At 33.1% G+C, this 14,970-nt stretch overlaps 1 protein-coding gene across 4 annotated transcripts; it reads right to left on the reverse strand.

Annotated features, from left to right (window-relative positions):
- Positions 1-6,528: 6,528 nt before the first annotated feature.
- LOC116339060 (mediator of RNA polymerase II transcription subunit 1) lies at positions 6,529-14,547 on the reverse strand. 4 transcript variants are annotated; one of them, XM_031764685.1, is made up of 18 exons: positions 14,137-14,547; positions 12,178-13,397; positions 11,954-12,083; positions 11,545-11,871; positions 11,344-11,450; positions 11,107-11,263; positions 10,718-11,032; positions 10,506-10,624; positions 9,904-10,171; positions 9,409-9,788; positions 8,901-8,981; positions 8,471-8,780; positions 8,049-8,394; positions 7,762-7,976; positions 7,236-7,683; positions 6,781-7,165; positions 6,582-6,707; positions 6,529-6,544 (listed from the first exon to the last, which is right to left on the reverse strand). In XM_031764685.1, exons 1-17 carry the CDS (start codon positions 14,153-14,155, stop codon positions 6,654-6,656), a joined length of 4,881 nt encoding a protein of 1,626 aa, XP_031620545.1. In that variant the 5' UTR covers positions 14,156-14,547; the 3' UTR covers positions 6,529-6,544; positions 6,582-6,653. The 4 variants fall into 4 exon arrangements, with proteins under 4 accessions (XP_031620545.1, XP_031620544.1, XP_031620543.1 ...); XM_031764684.1 differs by having other exon boundaries at positions 9,904-10,237; positions 12,178-13,394; positions 14,137-14,546; XM_031764683.1 differs by having other exon boundaries at positions 6,781-7,162; positions 9,904-10,237; positions 14,137-14,546.
- Between the last annotated feature and the right edge of the window lie 423 nt (positions 14,548-14,970).

Here is a 14,970-nt window from a genome sequence, read left to right on the forward strand (position 1 = left end):
CAACCAAAAACTGCGTTAGAGATTTTAGAATCCACAAAACAATCACATTTTATACCAGTGTTTATTCGGCTCATTGCACTAGCCGATTGTGGCTATTTCAAAGAGGCAACAAAACTCATTGAAGAACAGAAAAATGACAACCCAAAATTCGACATACGCGCTAGCGTGGTGGGTATTTCCATAGACACACATTCACTCGCTTCCATTCCATTCGCTTTGGTTGATTTAAAATATTTGTCTATTTGTCTGTAATTCATTTTCAGGTTGAAAAGATTGGAGAAAGCTTGAAGAAGCACCCAACGACGGAAGAAAAAAGGAATTTTTCAAAATTATTGGATACCATTCCAATTCGTAAATGGAAAGATGTAATATTAGTGGAATTCTTTTAATTAAAAATATATTAAATTTTTTACATTTTATATACATTTTCAGAGTATCGATGAAATGTTGTGTTTTCCTATTGATCCAGACAGAGGGTTAACACCAAAATATTGCTCTCCAAACTATATGGGTCCTAGATATAAAAAAAATCGTTGAACCACAAAAGAATAAGAACCATTAGAAATATCACACCATTGCTGCAAAGACACTTAGTTATTAGCGCCATCTAGTTCGTGCGAGAAAAAATCTTCACATTTCACACACGTACTATTGAGTTACTTCACTATGCAATACAGTGAGGGCGCTAGTGATACGTGTTTTGCAGCAACCCAGTGAGAAATATTATTGGAAAATAAAAAATTATTTTATCGTATTAATGTGTTTCCATTTCATTTAAGAAGTTCTTTCCTTCCAGTTTATCAGATCTGACTTGTACAGAATCAGTATCGATTGTACAAAATCACATGGCTACATTCGCCTAATACGTGAAGTGGTTGAAAAATGAATGTTGTGAAGTGTATTCAAACTCAATTTTATAACAAAAACAACGTCAGATTCGGGTTTTTTTCATGCCAAAAAACCCTCAAATACTCATTTTCAGAGCATTTGAATGAATACCAATTTTACTTCAAAATGTGACTCCAGAGTAGGCACACCGAAATTATGCCCCATAAGAGACTGTATAAAATGCAAAACTGTAGCACTGCTAGCGCCACTACGGACAACTATGGAGTTCTAGTCCGTTGGTTGCAACTGAGCAAAAGTCTTTTCACTATTTGGCAACAACTTAGTGTAGATTACATTGAATTCCGTCGTGACGCTAGCAGTGTGACAGTTTGGGCATAATTTCGGTACGAGAGTAGGGTGCAGCGTTTTTTTTTTCTTCATTATGATGAATTCAAGTATGTACAGGCATACCCCCATAACCTATGTGGAATGATCCCAGGAGAACACCTGTAATGTTTTTTCCCAAAAAAATGCATGTAATAATCGCGCATTTGACCCATCGTTTATCTTTTGGCCCTCTTGAACGCCTTTGAATTTTTTTTTTCAAGTGATGTGAAAATTTGTATTGGGGGTTTTTGGGTATGAGAAAACCGAATCTGACATTTATTTTGCGATAAAATTATGTTTGGGTATACTTTCCATACAAAAATTCACGTTTTTGGCCATTTGTGATCATTTTTGGGAAGTATACCACAACTAACGGCGCGCACAGTCACAATAATAAAAATCAATTTAAAAAGTCAAAGATGTACTGAAAAATAATTTGGAAAAGTAAAAATGGATGAATTTCAAATTAATTTTCTTTCTAATTTTGTGAGATTCTGTGTTCACAATTTTCAAAAATATTAAATTAGAAAATTAAAACAAACTTATCTGTCCCAAACTGTCCCAATGTTTGTATTTTATTTAGAGCAGTGCTGCCTAAATATGTTATGAATTCAAAAGCTATAAATGTAAAGTAGCGTCGAGCAGAGTATTAGTAAAATTCCTGAAAATACACGGAAATTGGTACTTTGTTGTACTAGAGCCACTTGTCACAAGGTCGATCGGGTATTCTGGGTATGTTTTTTCGAAAGGGCATCTAAAGAACTACAAACTTAGCAATTTTAATCAAAATCGTAGAATTTAAAGACTAACCATTTTCTTTTTTAACTAACTGGTTTACATAATTCCCATAAATAAATATCAAATTTTCATTGGATTTTTTTCAATTTTACCTCTGCAATTTCAAAAAATTAATATGCAAAACTACAAAAAATTTGGAGAACGATGAAATATATTGTCAAACAAATTATATAAATAACTGTGAAATCGTTATTTTATTATTTGAAAAAATGCTAATAATTTACTGAGCATTTTTTATTTTTTTACTGAACATTTTAATTTTTTACTGAGCATTTAAATGGTATCCGAATTTAAACTCGAGTTAGAAAGTACAAATCAAGTTGTTTTCCGATTCCCATACAAACACTTAGGAAAAACTTCATTTGCAAGGAAAAGAATGTTTAAAGATATACATCAAGCAAAACTAATTTATTTGCTTTAAAAACGCCATTACAACAATTGCGTAATTGAAAGTGAGGCTATGTTGCACACTTTATGAAGTAGTTATTTTCGAATATTTTGAATTCCAATCCCACAAAAATGAAAATGATATTAATGTTCACTTAAATTAACATTTAAAAATATATTTACATTTATTTTGTAAATATTTTCTGGTGCTTTGTAGATTTTTTCAGCAATCGACTTGTTATTATTGTGACACAAAAGTGAGGTTATGTTAACCATTTTGTTTTTCCAATTTAATATTTTTCAATATTGTGAACAGTAATCTCACAAAATTACAAAGAAAAATAATTTCCATTAAAAATCGTTTTAAAATTTATTTATTGTTACTTTTTTAAATTATTTGTCTATACTTTTTAGACTTTTTGAATGGATTTTTGTTATTGTGAATATGCGAGCGCCATCTGTAGTTCATAGCGAACATGGGAAACAGTGACATTCTTCATCCGATTGCAAATGAGCATATTTTGAATGATCCAGATTTGAAACGTTGTTCCACCTATTTCGAATGATTTACTTTACAATTACTATCGATTTAAAACTGCCCTATGCAGTTCAAATTGAATCAATTGGAAATTCATGGCTTTAAAATAAGCATGATAGATCGCCCGGATAAATCCGGTCTCGCCCAGATTTTTGAGGAAAAACCCGGACGAAAAATTACCCGGCCCGGATGACCGGATATGCTGGAAAAATTCCGGATTTCGCCCGGATTTTTACAATTTTCGACAATTTTTTAACAAAAAACTTCAATAATTTTGGATTTTTTTCTTTTTAAATGTGTGAGTTTGTTGTATTTTTTATATCGAAAAATCCACCTTATCAAAAACTATAGAAACATCATTTATTGAACTTACATTGATAATCAAGTAAAGATAAAAGGACGAAACTTCAAACACACAAATTGCGACACCTCATATGAAATAACCTTGTTTTTATACTATAAGGCTTTTCAAAAATAACATGGACCTTATATTTGTTATGTATAATATGATTTTTAATTCTTTTTGTATAAGCATTCAATAATTCGAATAGAAGTAGCTCAAGAAATGAGTCCGATCCAATAATCATGTTAATATTGTAAAAATCATGTGATCTTGGAGAGTATATTATAATTTTGAAAGTGGCTCCTGCAATGCATAACAGAGTTCTTCGCTTGCTCTGAAATTGAGTGAGGTTTTATCTCCATTGAAGTAATGCATGAATTGCGTATGTTCTATGCCTTTATTTTATTTAGTTTACTTTCTCTTTTCTACGCATCACATTTAACCATTTCAATTTCATGCCATGTTATTATGTATACAGAGGTAATTTTTCCATCCGATTCACAACCTACGAAAATGGAAGAAAATAGAAAGAGGGGCACCATGGTTGTTGCTGGCAAATATAAAAAGAGTAGACAGGCATGATTGTGAATTGGAATAGTGAAATGTTGAGATAGTGACGAGCCAAAACGTATTTTTATGGAAATCGAAAAATATTTCAAAGATTTTCTGAGGAAAATATTTTTGTTTTGGTTGAAAAAATTAATTTTGCAGGGATTCCGCCCGGATTTCGCCCGGATTTTCAGTTAACAATTTTGAGTTGCATCGCCCGGATTTCGCCCGGACTTAGAGCAAATTCGCCCGGATAATCTGGACCGGATCGACATAAAAAAAACTTGCATGTTTACTTTAAAACAACTATGATCAACATGGAAGCGCATGGAAGGAATGTAAAACTGTTAGATCCGAAACTCTCCAGACATGGTGTTGATTTTGCATTCAAATTAAAGTAAAAAGATTAATAAATAATAACCAAATTGAATTGAGTGTAAAATACAAAAGCGCATCTTTCGCTTTTTAAAAATAATGAATATAACGTACTCCGTAATTTTTAAATAAAAAAATATATCCAACCAATAAGCAATAATTCGAAAGGCCAAGGGGTTATCCACCAAACTAGAAAACTAGAAAACACACTAATGGGGGTACGAATTGTACGTAAAACTACCAAGAAAACCAACTTCACGCACTATAAAAACTAGAAAAACTAGTTTGGTGGTTGTCCCCTTGCGAAAGGCCTACAAACTGAGCTACAAACTGAGCGTACAAATCAAGTTGTTTTCAGATTCCCACACAAATTCTTAGGAGAAACGTCATTTACAATCATTTTTTTGTGTGAATTTTCCAAAAAGAAAAAAAAATAACAGTGGATTGGACTCAGGAATTCGAAAAAATTGGTTTCAAGTTGATAGATGATACCTTGCTTAAATTATGTGTGGTACAAACCAACTAAACACGATTTTAAAGCTTTATGCAAGCAGCGTGCATTCAATAAATTAGTTTAAGGTTTTGGTAAGGTTACCTTTTTGCTAGGATCAGAACGGATGTTTGAGGAAAATTCATCAGGTAAATGAATCATGTTGCCATTGAAATCAATAGTCATTTATTTATTTTCAATTAGAAGACCTTCATTAATATCGAAACAGTGTATTTTATACAAGGTAAAACATTGATTTTAAAGAACTTGAAATAAAATTGGTAAGTTTATGTCATTTATTTTATAATTTTCTTTCATTAAATAAGATGTCTTATTCCTTTTAAACATATTATACAGTTATTATTCCTATTTTATATCGCATATTCAGACAACCAGTCATTATACCGATCACTCCATGAATATACGTATAATTTACTAATTAATAGTTTCTCTGTCTTTGATTGTATATATGTTAATAAAATCGTCAATCTATCTCCTTTTCCAGCATATCCACAACTGTTTACCTCTATCTTCATTGTTTAGCATGTCTTTGTTGATGGAGACAGATTACTATTGTATTACAACGCAATTTATCTAGTACCAAGAAATTTTAATTTGATTCCATCCAATTTATGATTGCATTTTTAAATACCTGATGAATTGCGTCGTAGCAGTAGTTTTCCTCCTTGTTCTTTGTGAATAAGCAAATACGCATAATATGAGATTCACGGGATGCTGAAAGTTATTGTGCATTTATTTTTAGTTACCCATTACCATTTATGATACTTTGATGATGATCCCTTTGATGGCAAACCATTGTTTCTAATCTATAATCATTTGTTTCGAGTCACAAATATATATATGTACAATGCATTTCCGCTACATAGTTTTTAATCAAAATCACAGGCTGTCCACAATTTAAAATCTATTCATGGATTTTTGTTGTTAGTTTTCATTCTTTTTCATAACCTCTAAATTATTTGATTATCTTTACAATGATTTTTTTTTCTTCTTTTTCAATATTTGTTGTCCCGAATTTACGCTACTTTTTATTCATCGTCTTGGTGTATGCGGTGCGTATGTGTATCTGTGTTCGGTGAATGTTTTTGACATTTTTGACTTTTTTCATTTGGATGCAGTAAATGACTGTTGTCGGTGGTTTTGACATGATTTTAGTGGCATCAAAACATAAAAAATTAATTCACAAAATAATTTTCATTCATTTTCATGCACATTCATCGCCATTTTTCGCAAAACTTTCTGGTATCCCGTTTGTGGAAAAAGTAATTTACAAAAATCAGTCAAACAAATAAACGACCGCTAAGTCGATAAAAGTTAATTATTTTTTAAAAAACATATTTCTTACTCTAGTCAGCCGGCTAATTTGGGACGCGAACTTAAAAAAACTAGAGTTGACCACAATAGTCTTGTTTTGTACGAGACAATCACATTTAGATAGTAGGAAACGTCTCAAAGTAACCAGCTGACTAGATATAGTCAAATTTTTTCCACGTAAGAAAAACTTACTTTGATTAATTCTTGTGAGTTCTATTTGAAATGGTTTTGTCAAGATTCTCCTCATATATAATATGAAGGTCTTTTCTTGATATTGATGAAAGTGCATTAAAACGATGAATTGAACAATGAGAATTCTGTATGAGTTTTTGATGATGATTTCGCTGATAGTGACTGAATCGGTTTTGTTTTTGTTTTTACATCCATTTTATCGAAAGGGATCCATAGCTGATCAATATTTTATTTATTTATTTATTTTTTCACATGGATATTGTTGATCTTAAGCGCCTTTTCCATGCGCCGTTGAATTTTTTTTTGTTGATCTTAAGAAGATCTTACCACCTAGTCATTTTGAACCGCCATTTATAGACATTGAATTGAAAACGCTGATTATATTTCACGCACATTACACAGAATTGCAGCGTAGGGGGTGTGAAGTGTGATCATGCCCAGAACACTGAACCGTTGTTATCGGAGGAAAGTTCTTTAGAAAAGGTCTGCATAAAAGTAAACGAAAATTATACGTCATTTGCAATCGTCCATTATTTCATCGTCAGAACTTAATAGCACCTGTTGTGGTGAATTACCGCTGACTGGTCGCCTTAGTGGTGCCGCTTGTGAACTTTGATTCGATGAAACAGCTGACGATTGCATATTCCGCATTTGATTTGGATTCATTAACGAATTGGTGCTACTGGCAAAGTTATCACTTGGTTTGGATGGCAGACGATTCTTTTTCATTTGATCCTGGAAATTAATCAAGTCCTTAGTAGATGGTGATGTTGTGGCCGTTCCCATAATATTTGAACCAGTATTGATTATGCTATTTTTGCTCGAACCGCTTAGTTGTGATGTTCCTGATAGTAAATTTTTCGATGTCGTATTCACCGATGTCGAATGATGCAGTGGCGATTTATTTGGGAGCAAAGAAGCAAAGGCATTATTTCCACTGCTGCTGTAAACAAAATCAATCAATTAAAATCAATCACAAAATAAAAAAATATAAATGCAAATCAATGTCATGCCTGGGTAATTGAATGTGATGGCCACTCGACTGTGATTGATGCTGAAGTGCATCTGATGAACTAGATTTATAGATGTGAATATCTTTATTAAAATTTGAAATGCTATCCGTATTCAAATTATATTTGGGTGAAACAGAAGATGCTCGGCCTCCATGAATTTTATTCGAGAGCATTTGATTTCCACCGAACGAGTGCACACTTGACATAAAATTTACCATTGACTTATTTGAATTGGTTTCATGGGTGTTCAATGGTGAAGCAGCAACTGTAGATGTATTTGTTGTCGATGTATCTTTATCATTGGCACTTGAACGTGCTGACAATTTGGGTATTTGATATTTTGTATCCCACGTTTTTCCAAATACGTCAAGAGTTTGCGATGGATTCTGCAAACCGAGCAATTTCATAACATCTCGATTTGTTGTTGGTGGTCGATCGTTACCATTACCTGAAAGAATATTAAATTCAAATTTTAAAAAAATGCCCACCATCAGTAAAATTGATCGCTTTTCAAATGCATACGTACCGGATCCACTTTTATTAGGAAAACGATTTTTATCTTTTTTATAGTTATCCATTAAATTTGTTGAGCTTTTAGGCAATGACGATGATGAATTAAGTGCAGATGATGTTTTTGATAGCGATGCAGATGACGAGTTCAACGAACCCGATGAACTGGACTTTGATATGAGTGATTTATTACTGATAGACGATGAAGAATTAAATGGTGTACTGTTTGAACTGAACGCATGGAAAAAATAAATAAATAAAAGATTTGCATTGAAGATGTAGGCAATCTCAAAAATAATTTACCTCGATAATTGATTGCTGGCATTTGATCCGTCCAGTGACACTGGCCTTTTTTGTGATCCATTCGAGTCTTTTGTTGAATCCGACTGAGAAGATTGAAATGATGCATGCGGTTTTTTCGATGCAGGTCCACTATTTACACCAGGCTTTAAACCCGTATGTGTTTTGGGTGAATTTGAACCACTGCCACTTGAACTGGAACTCGATGAATGCTGATAATTTTGTTTAGACGATGGCGATGTCATGTCTTTTGTTCGCGTTTTATTAATGGTTATCTTCATGCCATCTGAACTATGCTTAACCATGTATTCGCTATTATTTTTCACCGAAGTTATCGATATCGATGAAACTACAAAATGAAAATCAGCTTAATAGATTTTACGTGCTACTATAATAATATATAATAAATAAATAGTGTAATTTACCATTAGGCAAGTTCAGTGACTGAGTATTGGCCGATGCGGATTTTTCTTTACTAACAGTTTGGCCAGTTGATGCAGAAGAGACATTATTTGCATCAGCACCAATCGACTGCGATGGCGTCGATAGAGTTGGTGTATTTGGCGGCGATTCATCATTCACATGTCGCGCTGATTTCAATTTATCTATCACAGCGCTTAATGAACTTTTGCGATTTTTATTAGCCTGACTGCTTCCAGAGGATTTTATTGAGTCTTGGCTAGATGACGATGCATCCAATAAACTATCCACTGGGATGAATGTGGATAGTTTTGCCTGATTAAAATTACAACAATAATACGTTTTTAGTTTTTCAATTATTATTATTTTTTGTTTTGTTTTGTTTTATTCACATTAATCAAGAGTATAAATTGATCAAGACATAATGTATCGCACCTTTAGTTTCGGACTATTGCTGCCCGATGAATATTTATAGCGATCACGGTCTTTGTCTCTGTCCCGATCTCTTTCTCGGTCCTAAAAATTGAAACAAAGAAAACAAACACAAATTTTACATGAAATATTAAAAATCCAATTCAGTTTGGTCAATAGCCTAAATGTGACTTTATTATCTAAATTTTGACAATATCCAAACTATTGAACATGTCGAGTATTTTCTTTCGAGTCTTCTTTTTTTGTTTTCATCTCAAATATAATAATGTTTTTAAAGACTTTGTTTTTTTTTCTTCTAATTTAGTTTACAATATCAAATGAACAATAAAAAAAATTGGCGTTTTTACTTTTTTTCATTTTATTTCAGTGTCAGTTAACATTTTTGTGCATTTGAACAATATTTTCTTTTCAAGAATTGTAGCATCTTGAGCTCAGTTCAGTCTTATTTTGTTTTTGTTGTGGACAATGTTTGCGATATGATTGTGTTGTGTGCTTGTCTCTAATAAATTACCTGTCTATCGCGGCTCGATGAGGATGAGTAAGTTTTAATGCGATCGCCGGACGAACCGATACTTGATTTGGAATTTGGTGAGCTAGTTGCTGATTTAAGTGTGGACATGCTTGGTTTTCCCGATCCCGCCGAACTCGAATGTTTCGGCGATGATGTACTGTAGTGATTTCCTTTGGGACTTGGTAGACTTTGATGTTTCGGACTGCTGTGACTGCTGCTTCCGCTAAGTGGCGAATGTTTTGGACTAATTTTGCTCGAAGTGCTGCTTAAGCTAATTTTACTAGATTGCTGTAGCACCGGAGACGAGTTAAATTTTCGAAGCAATTGTTGGCCAGACGGTGATATTGGTGACCCATCAGACGTTTTAATACTGACTGTAACTAAAATTTAATAAAATCAATTAATTACTATTTAAGTGTTTGTTGAATGAAAATTATGTTACATTCACTATAATGAAAAAAAAAATTAACAACATTTATACAGAATGCAACAAACCTGGCATTTTTTCAGGTGGTCCCATCGGGCTATCCTCACGCTTTCGTTTTTTCTTCTTCTCTAATTTAAGTCGCCCACTATCCGATGATGAGAGACTATCCGATGATCGTTTACTACTGCTGCTGCTGCCGCCGCCACCACTGCTACTGTGTTCGTTTCCATTATTTGCGCCAGTGCGCTTTTCACTGCTCGCACCAGCGCTACTACTGTTTTTTGACGTTGAGTTTATTGGCGTAATTGTTATGGATGATTTCAGGTTTTGTGTCGGCTGCGAAGATATCGGAATTATTTCAATGGAAGGCAGCCTACGCTCTAAGCGATACATAGACTGTTGCTGTATTTTTGTAAGAAAGAGAGCAATATAGCATTTTATTCAGCAATTTATTTCTCTTTCTATTCATAGGTTTTGAAAGCAAACATTTCTGACTATTTAGCTTTATCTTTATTTTTCATTTTTCATGTCAATTATGTCAGTTTATATTTTAGCCATTTTTAAGCATTGGATATAAACTATTACGTTCGTCACACAATGTTCGCTCAGTGTAAAATTTGTTTACAACAACATTCATTTCGTATTTTGAGCAAAAAAAAACATAACTAACCTGTTGATGTTGCTGTGATGGAAGTGGTGGCCAATGATCTTGTGGTAGATTTTGTGTTGATGTTCCCAGTACGGAACTTAAATTCGAAGTGGCTGAACTGGATGCACTGGTCGATTGGGCTGATTACGGAAAAGGAATACAATAATTGTAATCATTATCTTTTGAAATTGGGACAATTTGGTTTTCAATTAAATAATGGATATAACACGAACCTATAGTCGATAATGACGTTGATACTGATGATTGCATCGATGCAATCGGCGTAATGCTAACCGATGACGATAAATTTGAGCCGCTATCACTTGATTTCTCATCACGAGGCCGCTTTTGTTTCTTTTTTACCGGTTCGGAACCATCTAAACGTTTTCCATTTGGATCATAGGATTCGGATTTGTTCACTTTTACTTTATCACAATCAACGTTTGCTTTTGACAATTTTGAACTTTTCAATTCATCTGAGTTCCGAAATGTATCTTCTGCCAACCGCTGGGACGATTTGAATTGACCGTCGGACGATTGATTGTTGGCTATGATAAAATTAATATAATTTGAGTTTAAGTGACATTTTCTTTATAAATATTCAAAATTAAAAGAAACCAACCGTCTTTTGAAGCGCTGTCAATACGTGGAACTCTCGCAAACATGTCAACTTTACTGATGTCTTTTGACGTAGCATCATTCCGACGAAAATAATCAAATTCCTCGGACCGTCGTCGTTTCGTTGCTTTTCCATCACTTGAATCATCACCCATTGAACGCTAAATTCAAAAGTAATAAAAAAAACAAACAATTCTCAATTCATTGTTATTCTGGAAGACAATTTATATATTTTCATTACCTGCTGGGGCTGAGAATCGCCACTGAATTCCCTATGTTTGGACACATCTCTATTTTTAATTGTACCATTTTCTAAATCACTAAAAGCTGCTTTGATGACGTTATTGGCTGATAAATATAAATATAAATTGATCAAGAGTTTATTCATTAACACCAAATTCGATAGAATAAAATTGAAATTAATTGCGATTAAATTGTTTACCACTAGTATTTCCTGGTTGGCTACAAAATAAGCTCAAATTGTTGTTATCTAAACCACGCACTTTATTCAAGTGCTCACGTTCCCAGTATTTAATCAACATGCGAACTGTGATTGGTATGGATGCACAAGTTTGTAAAATTCGTGACAGTCCTGATGTAATGGAATTGTAATCACCGCCCAATGCAAAAATGTTGCATTTTATATTTGGCATATTCGTTAGATCAAGCTCAATTGTTGCCATTGTTTCCAAATATGGATGTTCCAGTGTAATCGAAATATGTTGGCATGATAACACACTAATTTCAAATATGGTTGTATTCTCTATATCTAATAATGATAATAATAATTCATTATCTGCGTACCAAATTGTTGATTAATTAAGATTTTTTGTTTTGTTTAAAATACAAACCTGATTTGTAATTGGAGGTACGTATACAACTAGTTATCAGTGTATTGAATAGAGATTGCTGTCGAAGGATGAACAAAATCTGTGGAACATGTGATGGCTCTATGAATGGAATACTTTTTATGACAACACCCTGAAAAATGGAATAATATGGTGAATATTCAAGCGATATAAATAAATTTAGAAGATGAAATGTATAAGACGAATGGTATGTGAAGAAAACTTACCGTTAAATCATTGTTTTCTGTTAAGAAGTAGCAATGCGTTTGGTCCGTGAGTGAAACAAATAAACCCTTTGAAGTGTTTGTTATTTGACCATCACTTCCATGACATCCTATAAGGCTTAAAATTGGACTTGCTTTTGATAAAATTTCATCGGGAAATTTGGCGCGTGTAATTTGTTCAATTTGACGTAACAAATTAACACCAATTACAATCGGTTTGTTCAAACGTAATACAAAGTATGCGGGCAACATAATTGAATTATCGGCACTGATTGTTTTATATTCCGGTATTCGATTACCCTGGCCATCTTCTTGTACTTTAACGATCGGTGTGATTTGTAATTTGTTTGAAGAAGCCGCTTCTAGATGCACGGTCACACTTAATCCAATTGAACTTTGTGCATGTATCAATTCAACGGTTAATGGTCTTAATGTGCTGTTTTCAACATCAAGCAATTGATATGGTGACACAAAATAGGTAAGTCGCATCGGATGGCCACCACGACGTGGCTGCAAAATGCCAACTGGTGATTGAACTAGCACATTTGGATCTTTTTTATTTACATATAATGAATACAATGTTTGTAGGTCACTTTCGAGCGCTTGAAGTGCAACAAATGCGTTGCTTTTCGTCTTTTTATCGGCGTTGAGCTGATAAATCGATGTCAATCCTTCCAGTTGAGCAGTAAAATCGGCGAAATCACCCTTCAGCAAACAGCTCACTAGCTCTTGACATGATTGTTGCTCCATTTTAAATTCATGATGCACTTTTACGTCATGCACCTTTCCATTGCTATCAAGTATGATTTCCAAATAAAACATATCCGACGAAATAAACAAATTCAGATTGTCATCCGAAAACTTAAGGCCCAATTGACGTGATAAACTTTCTAATCGTTCTACTAAACCTTGACGCGTCGTCACTTTAATGCAGTATTGCATGCGATCCAAGCACTTTTGCAAATTCGATTTTTCAACCATATCCAATCCATATCGTTTTTCCAGCATGGCAATTCTTATATTTCGTGATGTGTCCTGTAACGGTTTGTATTGTGCAGATTTTGATCGTAAACGTTCCATTAATAGTTCCATTTGCCATTTTTTATTACGCTCAATAAAATTAGTGCCCTTGGCCAAACTGTTGGTAGCACTAGTGCTACTGGTGCTGCTACTGCCGCCACAGTTTGGCATTGTTACATCACTAGCGTTGAACGCCATTCCTGCTAATTAAACATTGAACAATGATCAGAATAAATCACAACAATCAATCGAACAACACTCATTCACATTCTCGCACACTATTTACATTCGTCAGATAGGAATTCGATTCTATTTCTTTCTTTTTTTCATTTGATTTAAGATTCCTTTTCATGTGAAAACTCTTTTAAGTTAATTAATCATTGAAATCATTTTTATTGAACAGACTATTAAATACGACAAACATAGATAGGGTCAAACAGTGAACATAATGTATTATGATTTCATATAAATTCAAAAGTTTCATTAGTTTCAATTTACTTGTTATAAATGCTTGTGTTTTATGTATTTTTGTCATTATTAATGTTTTTTTTTTTTCGTTTAAACTTTTATTGCAAAATCTTTTTTTTTGACGTTTGTATTTTGAAAAAGTTTGTTCAGGGTGGGCTTCACGTAATCATTACCAATAATTATGCACATTTCTAGTTCAACATTAAGTTATCAACCTTGGTCGTTCACTCACTGCTTAAAAATCTGACAATATATACGGGAATACAAACAATTTGAATGTTTCACTATAATAAATTTTCGATCGTTTTACACACACAAGCACACAAAGTGAAATGAATTTCTTGAAATTTTCTCTTTGGCATTTGAACAGCAGTGTTGTTCGTGTGTCATTTTCCGTCTTACTCTAAAAAAAATTCCTTCTTACTTCTACTTGGTTTTTATCATCATATTTATACATATAAAATTTGGGCTTACTGTTCGATTTTCCGCTCATTGCAGTCAAGCTGTGCACCCTCCTTTTCTCAACAAATCCATATATAAATATATTTTGTTTTCTCTGATTTTCCACACAATTTAAATAATGTAAATTATTTCTTTTTCATCAAATTTCAACATTTTCGTATCGAATCAAGAGAGAGAATGATGGTGGTGGAGAAAAAAAAATGTTGTACGGAAAAATCACGATGTTTTGTGCAGCCAATCGAAATCAATTATTTGATTTTCTAAATCGTTTTATTTAATTGAAATTTCTTCGCACTAACAAAGCCATGAATGTTAAGCGGTAGAAACGATAACTTTGTAAAAATATTGTGATTTGGTTTATAGAGTCTAAATTGTTAAGTTTCAATGCTCTCTGACATTTTCAGCACCATTGACCGATTGATTTGAAGTTGGTTCGAATGCTTTCTGCTTTCTCCTTCGTTAGCCTTGAGTATGTATGAGTATGAGTATGTCGAACTCTTTCTCACTCATAGTCTTTCACTATTTACTTATTGATGTTTGACGAATTTGTTGCCTGTGTTCGTGCAAGAGAAACGAGAAATGATATTTTTGCCCTGTTTACTATCATATGTCTAAAATTACTAAGCCCCAGACATCATTTACATTTTCAAATTGAAATTATTGAATTTCGTTTAATGTTTTTTTCCTCTAAAATATGAATAGTTTCGTAATTAGATTGAAAAAAATATATATTTTTCGGCTTTAAAAAAATTTATGTTTAGACGCACTTTGGGTGCGTTTCACTCCTTTCTATTGTTTCATATAATCTTTTTTAAAAGAAAAATTGATTTTGCCAAAAAATGGAAT

The sequence above is a fragment of the Contarinia nasturtii genome, unplaced genomic scaffold (genome assembly GCF_009176525.2).
Source record: "Contarinia nasturtii isolate CC-2019 unplaced genomic scaffold, AAFC_CNas_1.1 Cnas_scaffold_493, whole genome shotgun sequence".
Lineage (NCBI taxonomy): Eukaryota > Metazoa > Arthropoda > Insecta > Diptera > Cecidomyiidae > Contarinia > Contarinia nasturtii.

Excerpts from the sequence above, each read along its gene's own strand:
- LOC116339060 (XM_031764682.1), bottom strand. Across the intron at positions 10,238-10,505 it reads CATCACAGCAACATCAACAG|CAACAGTCTATGTATCGCTT; the intron begins GTTAGTTATGTT and ends ACAAAAATACAG. Across the intron at positions 9,789-9,903 it reads ACCACCTGAAAAAATGCCAG|TTACAGTCAGTATTAAAACG; the intron begins GTTTGTTGCATT and ends ATTAAATTTTAG.